Consider the following 19,178-nt stretch of genomic DNA (forward strand, 5'->3'; position numbering starts at 1 on the left):
TGGGGCTTAGCCCAGATATCTGTCAGGGGATCCCGGGTTCCTCCACTGACACTTTTGTTGATGAACAAGCTCTATTTTCATGCCTTTTTATGCACTCTAGCACCTTAAGGTGCTTTCATACCGCCACACGATAACTGGCAGCCTACAGTCATTTCAATGAGAGGAAGGTAGCAGAGGTGAAGCGGTTTCGAACATAGCAGCTGGGCTATGAAACAGTTGCTACCCATTTAAATGTGCACAGATTGCTGTGTCAACCTGATAATGTTGGTGTCTGAATACCTGGAGTTGTACAACACAGTGCTAGCACCTTATAATGACAACCAGAAGAAAAACAGGGCCCACAATAACATTTACACCAAACTTCAGATTTCTGGTAAATTGTTCAAACAAGTACAAATCTCTCTGTTTTCCCTTGTTTTGGCGCAGTATGCCATTATTTACATGGCGCCAAACCAACTTGCACTTCCATCAGTAACATTAACCAAAGCAGCTGTCCGTCATCACAGCCCTGGACTGTAGATGCAGCAGCTGCTTTTTTGGAGAACGCCCTTGCATGTATGTACCTTTTTTATTTAGTAGACAGGCACTTCCAGCCATACCACCCATATACCACCCTGAATGCACCCAATCTTGGAAGCTAAGCAGGGTTGGATCGGGTCAGTATGATGGAAGACTGTCGGGAAACACTATGCTTTAAGCTTTCTCTTTATATCCAGCATTGGGATGGAAAAATATATGCAGTCATACAAATTAGAGTGTATCAGAGTGTATCTATGCCCAGGGTACATCTTTAACATTCGTCAAATATTCATATAAGTAAGATAAATTATTGAATATATTTAAATATGGATGATAAATTGTAAAACAAATGTGTTTCCCGGAGCATTCAGTGTCTAGATCTCAGGATAACGTTTACTTACTTTCAGGATTTCACAAGGTACTCATGCATCATTTATTCATGTTGGATTAAGTGCCATATTTACTCACACATTTGGCCATAGACCTCAGACCACCAGGAACTTGGCCCCCGGTTCAACCAAGGCTTACACTGCATGATCATAGGCCCTAGGCACTGGTCCCCTTTGCCTGGGTTTGCACACAATTAGACTAAGGACTTCTGTAGCAGAAAAAACATCTGGGCCACATAATTAAATTCCAGTTTAATTAGGGATCTATCAGGGAGTATGGTGTGTGTCTTTTCCTGTAAAAACAGAGAAAAAACTGCATCAGCTCTTTGGACAGGAGAGACCTGAGTCTGCACATTCTCACAGAGGTTGTGACTCCCTGAGCTCCAGTGACACAATTTATCCCAGCTGTAAGCTGAATGCTGGACTACAAACCTATCTGGATGGCACTGATTTTTACCAGAGAAGGAATGCAATCCAAACAAATGGACCCAGTGACACAAAGATCTGGAGCTATACTGGTTTGAATGCAATTAGTATGCATGCTTTATATTATATATGACATGCACTCAAGTAGCATGTTCTATGCATGATTCAATGGCATACAATTAAACTTCCTTACAGGACACCCACTAGCACGCACCTCCACCAACTTTCCAAAGCAATGATGTCAGTGATTTTATTGGGTCATGTATACTTATATATAGCAGCTATGCTACCATGTGTGTCTACCATATACCAAACACCTTCTGGAACTGGGAAGCAGAGGGAGAGAGATGGTATTTTGTTTGTTTTTTTGGCTTGTAGATTAAGAGTTAACTTGTACATGATAACTTAGTATCATTATGATATTACTGTACTGTATCTTTAATACTTGATGTCACAACTTTGACAATATATGGCCTATTGAATATCATCTCACAAAAATTCACTGACCTAAAATTATTTGAAATTAGGAGAGGGTGGTAAGAGGCACTCCCACTGCTGTCCTACTCCCACATTCAAACAGTCAAGCCTAGTTAACTATCCATGTATTCTGTCTCATGTACAGTAGAAGCCAGCACCAGTGACTCTAGTTACAAACCTCCAGCCAGAGGAAGCAACCCACAGCGGCAAAAGTCCCAAAATCTCCTCCTGCCTTGCTGCTATCACCCAAAAAGAGAACCATCCACTGACCCATCGAGCAGAAACATCCCTCCTATGCTCTTGACTGCAGAGCCTCCAGCCAGCATGGAGAACTCCTCCAATGTCCAGCCTGGCCTCTCACCAAGATCCAGAATGACGCCCAGGAAGGAGAAGGAGAGCAGAGCCTCTGTGGCTCCCAGAAGTCACAGACAAAGGCCATCGAAGGCAGGCCGGGCCCCCGAGGCATCATCAGGGAGGAAAGAGAGGCAACAGAAGGAGAAGCCAGAGACAAATGAGATGAAGGTGGAGCAGGAGACAGAAGTGAAGGTGAGATCCACTGTGGTGGACATAGACAGCGTCAGAGACAATGAGGTCAAGGAGGAGAACCTGGGGCTCCTGGAAGCAGCGGAACAGGACGGTAAGTAGAAGGGGGGAAGCTTTACAGTTGTTTTTATTTGTGTGTTGGGCCGCTGGCAAATCATGACTCATAGGAAATCTTAGGAGCTCTCAGAAAAATGCTCACCTTTACTCTTAATTCTGTTTAATCTGAGTATCTTGGTTGGATTTCTTTACACTAAGTACTGTGGATCTCTGCAGGTCTGAAGCGCAAGAGCCTGGGAGTGTTTGAGTGGATGCTGATGGTCTTCGTCTTGGCTGTGGTTCTCCTCTTGTTCCCGCTTTCCATCTGGTTCTGTGTCAAAGTACGCACTACAGCACAGACTTACTCTAACAGAAACCGTACACTACAATAATCTACTTAAAAAACAAGTGTGATTTGTTCAACAGAAGTTTTGTAAAGGATTAGGCCGAAGAAAAACAACTAAATGCATGCAGTTTGTGATGGAGATGTAAAAGGGTGAAGAAGTATTTTCTGCTCTATTTTATTCTTCTCTAGTGTGTTTCACTTCGACAGGACGTAAAATATTTGGAGAAATAAGTAAATATTGGGAATTTTTAGCATGAAAACAGGCTGTCGGTGTCAGTATTTTCATCTCATATTTTCTACACAGCCAACGCAATGCCAGTATTCTCTAACTTTCTGACGACATTAAATGTTATAGTACAAAAGTACTGTGTAAAAGCTGGTCTACTTGTGTTGTATGTTAATTACACACTCGGCCATCACTGTCTTCAGCTCATACGGACTGACTGATGTTTGTCATTGTGTCATTGACAGGTAGTGAGGGAGCATGAGAGAGCTGTGGTCTTCAGATTGGGTCACCTACTGCGTGGAAGACCGCGGGGACCAGGTTGGCACTGATTACTGTGAATTTTTAAATGCAAAACACTTGAATACTGTTGGATTTGGTTGGCTAGAGGACATACAGCTGTATTATGCCAAGCCTGGAGATCCCACAACTAGATAAAATGTTTTAGTCATCGGCATGTGTTCTATCATGCAGTCGTGAGAAAATTATTTAAAAATATACCTGTAATTTAAAGGACAGTTTACCACAAAGCCAAAAATACATTTTTTGCCCTTTCCTGTAGTGCTATTTATCAGTCTAGATTGTTTTGGTATGAGCTGCAAAATGTTGGAGATATCAGCCAGAGAGATATCTGCCTCCTCTCAGATATAATGGAACTAGATGGAACTCGGCTTGTGGGGCTCAAAGTGCCAAAAAAATACGTTTTACAATAGCGATGTCTCTTTCCGGAGATCATGACCCAGTTACTCAAGATAATCCACAGACCTTGTTGTGAGCAGTTTCATGTAGGAACTATTTTCTTCCTGTCAAACTATACCCGTCAATTGTATCACTGCACAGAAGGCAGCATCTACTGCTAGCTCAACTAGCACCTTTGAGCTAGCTAAAGTTCAGCTCAGCCGAGGAGGACTCCATTAATGTTTATATCTTGCACTGTCACGAGTGCAAGCCTCTCGTCCATGAGTAGATGCACTCTTCCTTCTGTGCAGTGATACGGTTGTTGGTGAATTGTTACATTAATGTTAGAAATCTGTCCTTGGATCAAATCCTTCTCCCTCCTCTCTCCAGGCCTTCTTTTCTACCTCCCATTCCTGGATGTGTGTCACAAGGTTGACATCCGACTGAAAATGCTGAAGGTTCCTCTTCACACGGTACAGAACAATTAAGAAAAGCACAATTGAACCATGTAGCTCCATTTTGCTCTCACTGAATGTACAGTAAATCTTTTATAGTCCATAAAGAGATCAAACTTATTTGTCACTTGAACTCTTTAATGCCCCTCACAGAAGTTTACATCTTTCTCACAATGTTTCTCAACCTTTAGGATTTGACTTCTCATAATGTACATACGTACCCAGGTGGTGACAAAGGACATGGTGAGGCCGGAGCTCAGTGCGGTGTGTTATTACCAGATAGAGAACGTGGCTTTGTGCAGCACGGCTCTGTCCAGTCTGACCACAGTGCTGCAGACTCTGGTCCAGGCAGCGGTCAGAGACATTCTCGCCCAGCACACGTTCAGCCACATCCTGCTGCACAGGAGGAGGATCGGACAGCAGATACAAGCAGCGGTTGACTCTGTTGCTTGCCACTGGGGCATCAGGGTGGAGAGAGCAGACATGTAAGACTGAAGATGTTTTATTCTAGGTGATTTTTTATGATAGTTGAATACTTGTGCAAAACATAAGCTGCAAGAAGAAGCTATTTGACTGTCAGGGCCTGACAGCAAACCTCATATTTACAGCTGATGCTTTAAATGACTAAAGAGAATCAAGATGATTTCTGAGGAAACCTGTCAACCCAAAGAAAAGGACGCAGATTTGTGTAAGACAAAGGGCTAGCAGTGCTTCTGGAAAGATGCATCACTCTCTGTGTGCAAAGTCTTTTTCCTTTAAAAGCTTTGATTTTTCCAGGTAAACAGCAAAGAGGGATGTAGAGATTTGTAGTGCGCTGAAATCTTCCTGCTGACCAGGCTTGCGTTTGATTTTCTGTCAGAGACGAGCTCAGTTTTCCCGTGGAGTTACAGCAGAGTCTGGCTGCCGAGGCTGAGGCCAAGAGACAACACCAGGTCAGAGTGAGTAACTATATACGATAAAATATATAAACTATGGCAGCTTTTTATAGTCTAATGATCATTTTTTTTTATATCTTAATGCCTTTTTTTGCATTTTAAATGTTTATGATTTTCTGTTACTTATTCAGGAACTTTATCAGTATCAGCATTATTTGTAAAACTTTTGGAAGATAGGTAAATATACATTAAGTAAGGCTTTCAACTGTTTTGCTGTGTTCCACCAGTCCAGAACGTGGCCTTGGTTTAACCTGCAGATCAGTGACTCTTTAGCCCTGACAACTGAAGCTTACCTCTGCCAGTGAGATCATTTCTGCTCTCTCAGCAGTATCTATAAAGCAAACATGTCTCCAACAGCAGTCCCTCTCTCCTCCAGGTCAAAGCAACAGAGGCAGAGAGAGATGCCTGGGAGGGGTTCAGGGCTTCCCTCCGTCTCCTCCATCCTGCCCTTGTCCTTCCACTCAACCCAGATCTTCTCAGCGTGACCCCTGACCTCTCATCTCTACCACCTCCTCCTCCCCCTGCGGTGGAAGGAGAGGGAGGGACAACAGAGGGGGAGCCAGATACAGACTCGCCAATGATGTGACAGATTGTTATGACATGAGTGCTTATTACTGTTCAAATCTTCTAGATTTATTGTTATTGAACACCTAACAGAAGAGACTATGAAAAAGTAATTTTCACAGAGATGTTATCATGTTTAAGAAATTTCCTTTAAGCCAAATGATTGTTTATTTAAATGAGTGCTTTGGATTTTTGAGCAATTTACGCTGATGAGCTTTAGCACTGAAGGCTCTGAGAGCCTCTACTGATGATAAACTTGGCTTGTGTTGTGTTGGAAAATAAATGCCCAGAGAAGGATAACTTTTTGGCATGTTGCAATGTCTGCAGATACATCATTTTTTTGAGAGAAAACCATAACTAATCTGTTTTTACATGCCACATCACAAGGTCAAACAAAATCACAGCAAGCTGTTATATAATAATAACACCAGGGCTGGTGTGGTGTCCTGTGGGCTACACTAACTTGTAAACTTCTGAGACAGTACATGCATTTGTTACATGTGCCAGATAATTATGTCCTGAGGTCATTTTCCTTTACCAGTTTTATGGTTGTGACTGTGATGGAGTGCAGGCGATGAGTCTTGATACAACAGAGAAAATAAATTAAATATAGGGTGTCGGTGGCTTAGTGGGTAGAGCATGCGCCCCATGTACAACGCTGTTGCCGCAGCGGCCCGGGTTTGAATCCAGCCTGTGGCCCTTTGCTGCATGTCATCCCCCATCTCCCTCTCTTGAAATATTTAAAAAAAAGGAAGAAAATAAATTAAATATAAAACCCTACAGGTGATTTTACATATACCTCACCCAACATTAACTGGACAGTCTCATGCATAAATATAAAGTTGTAACACCTCCTGATCACATGTCAGATCACCGTTTCTTCGTCCTTTTGGTGCTGCTTGTTGTTTTGGTTTCTGCTGAGGTTTTCTTTGGCGGAGCTGGGGTTGTTACTGGTGGTGGGGAAGGTGGTGGTGTTTTCTTTTTCTCTGCAACACAAACAAAGACATGTACAACCCATATGCTTTAATACTGTTCTGCTGTCTCAGTTTAAAGTTTATAGATTTTTTTGGTTTAGTCTGTACCTTCACTGCTTTTGGGCTCCAGACTGGGACGACCCTGCAGTTGTCTCTCCAGGTCCTGAATCTTCTCCAGAGCTGCCTGCAAGGCTTCCTCAGCCTTCAGGGCTCGCTGCTCGGCATTCTGGACCCGCAACTCTGAATCACTGACACACACATGGAGAGAAATGTAATCTGGATGTTCTATGCACATCACCAAGTCAGTCAAGTTCCACTATTCATTTATGAACAACCACGGAAAATCAGCTGATGTGTAGACATCCAATTACCTTACTTCCACAATGGGATTTTGCTTAATAAACGTGAGTCTGCAAGGTGCAAAAGTGTCAACTAAATGTGAGAGGCAGTACAAAAGCATGGATATTCAGCTATGGTGGTAATAGCTGGATATGCTAGCTTATTCTTATTCTAAACAAGAAAAACAAGCAATCAATTCATGTGCAGCACAGAATAGATAATAGTCAGAGAGAGTACAAACACTGTTGTCCATGAAAAAAACATTGAAAGTTTGGGAGAACACACCAGAAAGAAAACAGATTTTCACTCTAAAAGGTAATGCGATTGATATAAGTGTTCCACTCAACAATAAAAAGTAAACTTACTGCAGTTCCTGCTGCAGTAATCCCATTGTGGTCAGATCGCTAAAAGCTTTTTGGGCTTTATCTGTAGCTGGAGACACATCCAGCTCAGACTGACAGACAGAGACAGACAGATGGACGGTCAGAGACACAGTCAGTCAGTAAAAGCACGTCACTAACACTGAAAAAGTGATTTTTAATAGTCTGACCTCATTCAGGTGGACACTGCTCTGTCCCAGCTTTCTTTGTGTAATGTTTCCATCATAGCCAATTAGCTTCACAACTGGGCTCTCACAAACCGTTAGCTCCCCCTGCAGGCCGACAACAACAACAACAACACTGTTCATTATTAGCAAGTTAGTCTGGTTACACAATACAATGAACGTTTGAAACAAGCTGGGTTCCTTCGATAAAACCCATTTGTAAAATATCCTGTATTCACAAGAGTTTATGTAATTGCTTTAAATTTCTTTTTAAGATACTCCAAATATTTCCTGACCTGAGGGGACAATGACTATAATGCAGAGAAATACACTTTTCACATTGTGTCTTTCATCACACAAAGCGATGACCTTCACAAGAAACCATAAATGTCTAGTTCCACTGTTCCAGACCAGCACAAGATATTTTGCAGATCACATCATTTTTTTTTTTTTCAATATTTTTTTCCCCACTAATGTGCAGACCACAACTTATCTCAGTACACTTCATGGAAACTATATCAATACCTGAGAAACCTCTTGTTGTGTTTCATGTCCTTCAGCAGCGCACTGTGGAGAAACAAGAGAATCACCACTGCCCTTATCATCATCATCATGGTTACTGTAACATTAATATGTTGCTTATTTAACCTATTGCAATAAATTAACCTTAAATCTTTATTATGACAAAGTGTAGTACATGTTATACAATAAATAGAAAACAAACAGCTCTGGTCAGTAAAATAAAATTCTGAGTTGAGGTAATTAGTCAGCCTATAGTTACTTATACTGTAATGTTCCCCTCTCAGTGAGACTTCACAAAGCAAAAATATTTTAGCATACAATCAGCTGAAAAGAGGATTAAAGATGTTGACAAAAGGTTCATTGATTTGTTACAAGACTTACTAACAGTACAGGTGAAACTTTTAGAGGACAGACATTTGTTGACACAGGAGCTTCAACCTCCATCATCTGTTTAAATTACAGACTGTCTAACTACTGGAAGAGCCTGCTGTCCTTTGTTACCAGTATCAATGATGCCTCTCCTCTTCCTTCAACTTTTAACTCACTAGAAAATGTTTGAATGACCTTTACAGTGCGTCCAGTAACAAAACACAGACTTCAAATTCAGTTTGAAACTTGTTCTATTTACATTCTATTCTAGTATAATCTAAATGGTTATATGGTGTCACTGAACTGTTAATATGACAAACCTCTTTCAGTTCAGCCTCAGTCTCCTCTTTGACCTCACTGTCTGCTGTAGGCTCTGCTGAAACCTCTTCATTCACCTGTAGACACACAAGATCACAAAAACACAGACTTTTGATGCTGATAAACAAAATTGCTCTTTGGTGTCTCATTCCTCTGTCTTCTCTCACAATTTCCAGATCTCAAACTTTACGTTGAGGTGATCCCAACTTAACTGGGTAACTGGTGCCAGCGTTGGACCTTGACTACAGTAAAATCTGATACTTGATCAATGGCAAATTCTCCTCTGGCATCAGCTCTTTTTCACTGTAGCATCAGTGTCATTGCCAGTCACCTGTCACCAGGCTTTCAAGTCATTTCTCCAATAATACAGAGAAAACTAAGTTAAAATATGTCAGCAATTAATTTCACAGTCATCTTCATCAATTTAATCATTAACTAATTATCACATATCAGGTTTGTATTTTAATGGACTCCTCACCAGAGTCTCTGTGCTGTCTGTTGGAGAGAGTGGGACATCACTGCTGGAAGCGGGGTCGGCGTGTCGCACAGGCAGCTCCACAGGACCACCTTTCACTCCTGAGAGCAGGATTAGACAGGTCTCTACCCAATCAGCACACTCCCTCTGAGGACGGACATGACAACACACACATAGCACTGATGTAGGTTTGCTTAGCTTATCTTGCCCTTGTCTGTAACTGCAGTATGGCTCCCTCTTCTGGTGTTTTGTAATAGTTGAACACATAAGAGTAAAACAACAAGCCCTCTGGAGTCAGAATGGAATGTAGGTTTGACGCATCTGTTGATTTTTCCAGTGTGCCTAAAAAAATGAGTACTTGCAAAATGTAAAAAGTTCTTTGCTATGTATCTAATTCTGCATCAGAACATTGTTTACCTGCAGCCTTTTGCACTCATTCATCTCATCTTCAACCTCAACTTCCCGTGAGTGTTGCAGAATCTGCTCCTCCAGAATCAGCATGCAAGAGCTGGAATTAAAAGCAAACATTTCCTGATAAGTAAATCCTGGAGGATCCACTAATTGTTAGTTACTCTGGTTAACAGCATCTGCCTCACTGCAAATTGTAAAAACGGTTAAAACTTGTGCTACCTGCTGATGTGTGTGGAGAAAAAATCCAGTTTCTCAGCCAGCATCTTGGCATCCTCATCCAGTGTCTGCAGTGAGATGTTTGTAATGTAGTGGTGTTCCTGTTCTTGGTTGTTGTCCTCGCTATGGTTTGGTACCGTGAGTAGCAACAGATCCAACATCCAGCGGGTCTGAGCCATGTGAATAGAACTGACCTGGTGGGAGCAACAAACACTAAACTCAAGAGAAGCACTTTGTAACATCACAGCAAACATGCACATTAATTAAATATCTAATACTGAAGTAAAGCTAGTATTTTTGGCCCCCATGTGACTTGCTGAGACACGACATCTTAGGAGGGGTTTTAGTCATTTGGATGAATTGTCTATGTAATATCCGAGCATTACATTCATGGAGCTAATTTGTTTGTTCCACAACACCTGATTGAACATTTTTGACTGAACCATGTCGGTACTGACCTCGTCACTGTGTCTATGGTTCTCACCATCAGTGAAGCTGGACAGGCTGGTTATGAACTCCTTCACTTTGTCTAACACCTTTTCTGCCTCTGCACTTTTTGAATAAACAAACACACAAAGGAATATTTGAATTTCAGTATCAAGACACATGTAGTCTTAAGTTCTTTTTGTGTCATATCTTCACCAATTGTGTCTTTCAATTCCATATTATCATAAGCAATAAATATAATGTGTTAATACAAGCCTAGTGACTTAGATTGCTAAAAAAAAAAAAAAAAATTCCTTGGGGTGTGATCGAACTCAAACAAAAAACTTACAAATGTAGTTAGATAGATGCAAAATATCAAATTTCTTGTACTGAAGAACATTAAAAAGTTTCATCATAGGAGTAAATTTACAAATGTATCTACAAAATGTTGATAAATAAGGCATCTGTCTTCCCATTAAATCCATAGTTTGAACCAAACTTACTATATGTCCAGTTTGTTTTTGTCCTTTTTGTTCTCTGTCTGCATGCTGGAGATGTTCTGAGAGGCGTCTTCAGCCAAACTCTGCCAATTGCGCAGTTCATTCTCCAGCTTCAGCCCCTCAGAGACAGACATTATTTCTGGACGACCAATCACTGCACCAAGCTTGGAAACTTGGGACTCCATCGACCTGAGCAGTGATGTGATCTGTCTGTGAATTCCTGAAACAACAGTGTGAAAACAAACACTGTGACACTCTCCAAAGTCCTGATTTTGCAGCTGTCAGCAGCTCTGTTTCTTTACAGATACCCATCTGGACTTAACTCAAGCAAAAATTGAAGTATTGCCAAGTGACTGTATTCTTTACTAACCTGTCCGTAGGTATCAAAATCACAGATTCTACTAATTTAAAACAATTCAGAATTCTGCTTCGATCAACCCTCACCATTCTCTCCAGTGACTCGGCTGTCCAGCTGTTTGAGAAGCTCAGATAGGACACCGTCCAGGTCTCTTAAGGCCTGCTGGCCTCGAGGAGGTTCACCGTCAGGAGAAGGGTGTCTCCTGAACAGTTCTAGACTCATATGAAGCCATTTTTCCTGGACAGAGCCAAGCTCGCCCAGTGTCTGTTGGCAGCTAAGCAGCTTCTCACCTTGGTAGCACTCGCACTGGAGGGCCAACGTCTGCAAAGGAGCAGAGGACTTGAGGATTACAGTGGAAACTTGGCTGTTGACTAGACATACTGTTGACCTTAACTTTAACATACCTACTAGATATTTGAAATATAATCTTTTTGAACATCACTACTTAGCTAAGACCTTTACAGATAGCTTTTTAAATTTAAATATTTCTCAATGAGTAAAGGAATTTTAGACAGAGACACCGATGAGTAACGAGTGATTAGTGGAGGACAGATATGAGAAAGATGAGATGAAAGAGACAGATGACACCATGACACAGAGGACAAGGATCAGATGTGACAAGTGATGGTAATAATGAGAGAGGTGAGGCTGATGGGAAAGACGTCGACGAAAGTGACAAGATGGCATGATTATATCACAAACACGACAGAGCTGAGGCAGACGCAATTACAATGAAATCACTGTCAGAAATAAGAGACGTTGGCTGAGATGGATGACAAAAGCGAGATGCATCAGAGAGATAACAACAGTGATGATGATGAGAAAAACACAAATGCAGAGGAAGTAAATGTTCTCTCTTACATTTGACCACTGCTTCAAATCAGCATGAATCTTAACCAGTGAAGCTTTGTCATATTTTGGGTCAGGACACCTTGAAACAGAGTAAGAGCATCTTTGGCAGAATGCACACACACAGATCAACCTCTTCCATAGAATGCTCTAAATGACTTTGCTGATCATTGGCACTATACTGAGTATAAAGTAAGTTACACAGTTTTCCAGAAAAACTTTACTGATGGTGCTTTATTATGAAGAATAATTACAAAACCTTAAATTATGTATTTTGGTATGTAAGCTTGTCCTTACTTGTTCTGTGTAGCAAAGAAGGCGAACCACTTATCAATGCCTTGTTGGATTGCACTGATCTGTTCATGCTGAGCATGATCAGTCTTCTTCAGCTGGGACATGAAATCAGTCAGCTGCTCTTTCCAGTAGGTAGAAAGCTCCATGATGATATTCAGGTCCTCCGTGTCCTACAGCAGGATCATAGTCAGAGTGTAACTGAACTGCTGCGGATATTTCCAAAGAGTCATCTCGAGCTTTTGGTGTTTTTGCCATGAGATGTACTAAGAGTGTTAAGAAATAGGAGCTGCACTGTTACCTTCAAAGCGAGGTACTGGCTGCAGTGCTCGGCTGTCTTGAACCAGCTCTGCTCGATGATATGCAGCTGACTGATAAGTTGCAGCTTCTTCACACTGATCACCTGACAGTCAAAGAAAAATCTGACCCTTACACTTCATAAATCATAGTTAGGAACAAAGCAGACTACAACTATCCATATAGTAACACAATTTATATTAATGATGATCTAATTCCTACTGATTTCTGCAAGCAAAGTTAGTTAATCTAATATTAATTCAGCATAACAGCACAACACCATTACATGAAGAAAGGTCTACATCATGGCTCACACACCTTGAGGGCGAGGCAAAGGGTAAGCTGGCTCCAGCAGTCTCTCTCCTCTGTCATCTGAAGCAGCTGAGCCTCGAGGCGACCCCTCTGCATCTCATACAGCTCGTGGTAACCCTGGACCACACTGAGATGAGCACAAAGACCATTTTAGAAGGAACACCTAGCCACATGCATGCTTTATGCACTGCTGCTGCACTTAGGCTCCATCATAGAGGAAAACATTTAGTAGTAGCAGTACCTGGTATCTAACACACATACTCTTTCACTCTTGTTATTTTTTTGATGAAGGTGCACATAATTTCACTTGAAATAAATAATATAGATAAGGTATATAATGTTCTCGCTAGTGAATTTTGGAATGCATCAACTTGACAAAAACATGACTTTGACTGAATGAATAGTTCAGCCCTCTGAGGGACTGACTCTGAGTTGGTGTGACTCTGCTGAAGTGCCCCTGCCAGCTGCCGGTGAGCGCGCTCTGCCTGCTGGGAAACAAAGGCATCATGCTCTCTGATTGTGGACAGTTCCCTGTGAAGATAAACACACACACACACACACACACAAAATGAACACATTTTTCATATTCACACATTGTAATGAGTGCTATTATCTTCCAATCTTTCATTTATTATAGAATTCTCTCTTTGATCCCCTTTGAACACGGTCCAGTGCTTAACAGCACACAAAAATTTCCTTCATCATGACCCAGCAGTCTGACACCTGACCTACATACGTGTTAAGCTGCTGGATGGAAGTCTTGATGTGGTGGATCTCTTCAATGAGCCGACGGTCCAGAGCCCGCTGCGCCACTGCCTCAGTGTGCAGAGCCTTCAGGCGTTGGGGGATTCGCTCAAGCAGGGACCGGTAACGCTGTCTGGACACACAAACACAGGAGCTACTGGGAAAAAGGCTTCCTGGGTCATCATTGGGAAAGACTTTCTGAAAATCTCAAATATCTCTCATACTGTGTCAAAATATGTTTCAGAATTAACTTGAGGGAAAAAAAAGGTAATACAGTTGCAGAAACGTACTTCACTCTTATTTACAGTACATCCATACTACCATAATCTAGTTTAAAAGCTCTTTCAACAAGTTTAACCATTTAGCTGCTGTCCTAATGTGCTGGCTGCTAACCTGAGTTTGGCAAGCAGCTGTCCTTGCTCAACACAGCCCACGCTGACCTGCCTGATCAGCTCATGGAAAACAATGTTGTAGATGTTCTGCTCAATCTGCACCAGCTCCAGCAACCCCTCCATCTGTAAGACATTTCATTACACTGTTTCTAATATGTATAGATGGTTACGATTCTGGAAGAATCTCAAAGCACTTTTGTTTTTCATATACACTTTTTATATTATTATACAATAATATGTTGATGTTACACCCGTATGTATTTTCCTCTGTACACGTGTGCCGCACAGCCCATGTGTCAGTCACACAGAGCATCCTGTGTACTTTCGGCTTCTCTGTCTGCCTACCTGGGAGAGCTCAGTCAGCTCCTCACTCTTCTGATCCACTCCTGCCTTCTCCAGCATGTCGTCCATCATCCTCATTAGCTGGACCACTTCCAGTCTGCCACTGGGCCTCCTGGACACACAGATCATACATACAAATAAGTATTACTACATATTTAAGGGCTTTCCTGGGCAACATTTATCCTTTATTATATCAGCACTGCCTAACTAATGCTACATAGTACTATTCCTCCCTACTATTAAGCCGTGCCATTATTAGTCTAACAGCAAAATCTCCCAGTGAAGATTTTCGTATTTTTGGACTCACAGAGAAGGGAAGACCCGTAGCTTCTGCTCATCATCCTGCAGCTGCACTGTGAACGCACTGAGGAAGAGAAGCAATGTGAGAGTTAATATAATAATATGATGGTGCAGTTAACTTGAATTAAGTGGATGAAGATAATGACTCACTCCTCAAAGAACTCGAGGCCCTGCAGCCCTTTGTTTTTCACAATGTGATATTCTTCTGGAATCAGACTTTCTGAGACATTCAAATTCTGAAAGACAGAGTGGCAGTAAATGTAAATCTGAAGTCAGTACTATTACAGTTAATCAATCAATCAATATTTTTAAGACAACTGAAAAACCTGCTATTGAGTATGAAAAAGTTTTTTGAATTTTTCTCTAAACTTCAAACAAACCTTCAGGTTACTGTAATACAGATGTAAAAGTACAGACATACTGGAGTTTGAATCTGCATGCTATCCCTTTATGCTTTTTTCAACTTTTTCCTTTTTGTGCTCTTTGGGTGATGATAGAATGAAGAACTATTGTTGTTGAGCTGGGATATCTTGTTTACTTGTCACATCTGGTTGATTTTGTGATGCTGTAAAGCAATACTTTTGATTTTGTGTCATGCCACATATGCTGCTGGAGAAAACCTCTATCAGTGAATAAGGCATATTCTCAGGCCCAAGTGAAAACAAGAGCACATTCAATCTGAAAACGGTGTGTGCCGTTTTGATACAGTTTCCAGGTTAAACGACACATTTCCTCAGAACGGTGTGCAACAAGCTTCGAGATATGTTTTCTCTTGTTTGGTGGTGGTGGTCAGAGGTCAGTGGTGTTATCCAATCTGCAGGGACATGTATCTAAATACATGTTGAGCAGATCTTAACCTACTACACTTATATTTTTTTGTTTATATTTCACACTTGCTTTGGCAAAGTAAACCTATGTTTGCCAGTAAAGCCCTTTGAGTTGAATTATATTGAACTGAATTGAGGTGAATTCAATTGATTTGAATTCAGCTGAACTGAATTGAAGTGAAATGAATCAAACTGAATTAAATCAAATTAAATTAAATTAACTGAATTTTGAACCCCACTATACAACAGGGCAGTGTGTGTTGTGTAACACATCAGAGTGTTCAACATACCACCATTTTTGTTTGGACAAACCCTTCATTACATTTTGCTGGGGCTAAATGTAGCCTTGGTCAGCTGAGGCAGCTTACTGTACCTGTGTGTCTCCCATGCCACTCCTGTCAGTCAGTGGTGGGAGGGGTGTGGTCTTCCTCTGGGTTACCATGGCATCACACAGGAATGAAATATCCCTGCATGGACACAATAACAGAAAAGAAAAACACACATACATCTAGTGTCATTAGGTCATCTGCAGACTGAAGAAAGCCATATTTTAGACTTCCTGAGACATTGAATGTTGCTTCATTTTAGAGCAATACTGTAAAAATCTGATAAAACATGACTAACTTTGGGTGCTACAGTTAATTTGGTTTTGCTTGGTATCTGGGTTTGTATTAACCCTGTTCAATATTAGTGTCAAGTGTCATACATGTGTTCCTGTAATAACTGATACAGACATACAGTGTAAATGCTTGTCATGTTTTACTGGATAACAAAACACAACTAACTGACTTTCAGTTCAACTCAATCTTTAGGGAAACTTAATAGCTGCAACAACACTGTTTACTGTATATTGCTGTATATGTGTTGTTGCTCTAGCTAACCTGCCGGCTCCAGTCAAGGATGTTGGCTGCTCCAGAAAGAATTTGTATTTCTTGCGTCCGAGCGGGTGATGCCAGACTGCATCCGGTCGTCTGATTCCACAGTCCTGTATACAAAGTCTTTTTAAGGACACTGGTGTCAACTCATTTCAGCCAGAGAAATAACCCTCTTAGATACAAGAAGGGTTTGAATGTACCTTGCAGTGCCGATGGTGTGCAGCGTGCCCCAGCGTGTTCCTGTTGCGCACAGTGGAGGTAAGGTTGACCAGCAGTTCACTTGGGATGATGTGGTTGTTGACAGGAGGAAGTTGTGTCTGTCTGCTCCCCGCTGGGACCTGAAAATTGTGTTCTGCCACTGAGAATAAATGAAATCAAACTCAACCAAACTCAGACTTCAACTTTGGTATGACAGGATGGTATGTTTGTACATTTGCAGTATCTTTCTCACAGTTTGTTTCCTTATATAAGAACATGTCCATATTTTTCTTGTCTAACTCACAAGGAACAAGAATATAAGACACTTTGGGCTTCCAGCTGGATAAAAGAGTATTTGGGTAATCTGGAAAGCGGTAAGCACTAAGATGATGTGCAGTGTATTTCAAACTACTGTAAGTGTGACTATAGTTCATTAATTCCCCTCAAGTATATATTCATATTAATAAATATTATGGGGCTATATATGTTTTAAACTACACAACAAGTATCTACACATCTTCCTATGATTGTAACGTCCATCTCTACTGTTTAGCACAATCGTTATTGTTATTGTCTCTCATTGCACTGGCCCCAGACATAGATTTGGTGTGGAAAAAAAAGAAAAAGAAAGGCTAAAATGATAATCACGATTATGTTGATCGATATTGAGATCACGATTATTTATCACGATTATTCAGTGTTTTAGGGACAAAATATTTGTATTGCCCTTTCACATAGAAATAAACAGAGCGCTGATTTCACTGCCGTGTGCTATATTCTTGCAAATGTACAAATATTTGCATCAAAATAAGACATAAAATAAGGTTTTTCTCCACCTCTGAGTTGACGCTGGATTAGGATGGGGATTCAGTGAGGTAATGTTAGCAAACTTATTCTTCTTGGCCTTTGTGCATAATGCATTCATAGTACTGTAGTTTGTAGAGTTTTTTCAGGTGGTTGAACTAGTTTGTTGTGTTGCTTTGTGGTGCAGAAACAAGTGTCATGTACATATTGTGTATGATTTGTTCTCTCCTAAATCCAAAATACTTCCAAACAACAGATGATGATGACTGATGAATGGCTGATTTTTATCTACCCTGTCTGCAGCCTCAACATTCGAGAATCAAGAGAGTTTTTCACAAGTTGTTGTTGCTGCTGCAGAGTGCACGGGTAGCTGACAGCTGCTTGATTTGATGTGCAGCGGAGTTTTCTATGAGTGAAGCACGAATTTTAGATTTCAACATTGCAGCCAATCCTGTTCATTTAATTATGGGAAGCCAAAATTGTGACCAAGTTTTATTAATTGTGCTGCCTTCATTTATAGTAGAAGGACAGTCATGCATTTTCCCCCAGTCACATAGGGAGGCTCTAGGAAAAATATTTCTACCTCCTCAAGCTAAAAACAACAAAAAAGGAGAAGAAGAAGAAGATGTGAAACCAGAGACACCCACCTCCTCTGATAAGTTAAGTACAGTCCCTTACTGTAATGTGATAAGTAATGTGCTCCATGGCAGTTTGAGTAATGTTTTCCTGCTTCTATTTTCCATCTGTAATTTTCAACACTTTTCTTAAACACAACTGTGATAAATGTGATGAGGATACATCATTTTGTGAGTTAAGTTTGGGTGAAAAATGTGACTTGGTTTTATCATTGTGAAACAGATAGCTAGCTGTCTAATTGCATTGTGTACTCATCGAGGCAAAAGTCTGTGGCTGTTGTATCTGTCTCTAACTTACAGCCTCAGAGAGGTGTCACTAAAAACAAGGATTTTAATATACAGAATCTTTAAGAAATGAGCAGTTTTTGGCACCGGCTCCATACATAGCCTACATTTGGTGTAAATCTTAAAGAAAATACATGATTAATTTGGTGGAGGGAGGTGATGCAGTTAACCGGTTACACAGGGAGGCTCAAGGAAGAATATTTCTAGCTCAAAAAGGAGTTACACCCCTGCCACGCATCTCCTCTAATAAATAAAGAACATTCCCTTACTGTAATGTGTGAGGTGATGTGCTCTGTGTCAGTGTGAGTAATGTTTCCTAGTTAAACTAACTGAGCATTGATACGGTAAGCTAACCGGTCCCAATGACTGTACACTAACGTCACCTCTGGTGTCCAGTGCTTGCTCCGGCCTCGATGAACTCGGCGCTGAGTTGGCTCTCATAGACGCAGACATCCTGAACTCACCGTGGTTATGTTACAATGAGGTTTTTGCAAACAAATTCTCAAACTATGACGAAGTCATGTGGGCGAGAAGCTAGTTTTATCTGCTATTAAAACAAACAAGCCGTCCCCACTACTCTCTCCTGAGGCTCAACTTCCTGGTCGCGTTGCTATGGAAACGCCCCGCGCTTTCCCTGGACAATGAAGTTTATAAATTTTTCAAAAGCCTGTATCCTTCATTTTGTTATCACACCACTGATGAAGCCCAAAGTAGAAACAACAACAACAAAAAAGTTAATTAATAAAAGAAACAAACACATATATACTTTGTTCTATTTCCTGTGTAGCTATATTTACTGGAGTTCCATGGAAGAGATTTACAGCATAGATAGAAAACAGGACAATGTCATTTTGAAGACAATCTCAGATTTTACTGAAGGCCATTTGTTTTATCAGCAGTTTAATTATTGATATCAACAAGGCTATTTCATTGGTATCAACAGTTAAGTTTTTTATAACAAAAATGTATAAATGAATAAATAAA

General features: G+C 40.8%; 2 protein-coding genes across 3 annotated transcripts; one reads left to right on the forward strand and one right to left on the reverse strand.

Moving 5' to 3' along the window:
• The first annotated feature begins 1,949 nt into the window (after positions 1-1,949).
• Positions 1,950-5,619, forward strand: nphs2 (NPHS2 stomatin family member, podocin). Of its 2 annotated transcripts, none has more exons than XM_033622720.2 (7): positions 1,950-2,448; positions 2,628-2,731; positions 3,208-3,280; positions 4,028-4,110; positions 4,318-4,577; positions 4,952-5,030; positions 5,404-5,619. In XM_033622720.2, the coding sequence occupies exons 1-7, from the start codon at positions 2,106-2,108 to the stop codon at positions 5,611-5,613; spliced, it is 1,152 nt and encodes a 383-aa protein (XP_033478611.1). In that variant the 5' UTR covers positions 1,950-2,105; the 3' UTR covers positions 5,614-5,619. The 2 variants fall into 2 exon arrangements, with proteins under 2 accessions (XP_033478611.1, XP_078025024.1); XM_078168898.1 differs by having other exon boundaries at positions 4,952-5,024.
• Positions 5,620-6,024: 405 nt separating this feature from the next.
• axdnd1 (axonemal dynein light chain domain containing 1) lies at positions 6,025-18,782 on the reverse strand. Its single transcript, XM_078168897.1, has 25 exons — positions 18,578-18,782; positions 16,473-16,630; positions 16,279-16,382; positions 15,771-15,864; positions 14,721-14,806; positions 14,578-14,634; positions 14,274-14,382; positions 13,930-14,051; positions 13,529-13,669; positions 13,219-13,323; positions 12,799-12,919; positions 12,485-12,586; positions 12,190-12,356; positions 11,905-11,974; positions 11,130-11,364; positions 10,719-10,905; positions 10,218-10,308; positions 9,763-9,953; positions 9,550-9,640; positions 9,129-9,279; positions 8,361-8,368; positions 7,455-7,550; positions 7,270-7,352; positions 6,674-6,813; positions 6,025-6,577 (listed from the first exon to the last, which is right to left on the reverse strand). Exons 1-25 carry the CDS (start codon positions 18,645-18,647, stop codon positions 6,462-6,464), a joined length of 2,895 nt encoding a protein of 964 aa, XP_078025023.1. The 5' UTR covers positions 18,648-18,782; the 3' UTR covers positions 6,025-6,461.
• Positions 18,783-19,178: the final 396 nt, after the last annotated feature.

This window comes from Epinephelus lanceolatus, chromosome 6, assembly GCF_041903045.1.
Source record: "Epinephelus lanceolatus isolate andai-2023 chromosome 6, ASM4190304v1, whole genome shotgun sequence".
NCBI lineage: Eukaryota > Metazoa > Chordata > Actinopteri > Perciformes > Serranidae > Epinephelus > Epinephelus lanceolatus.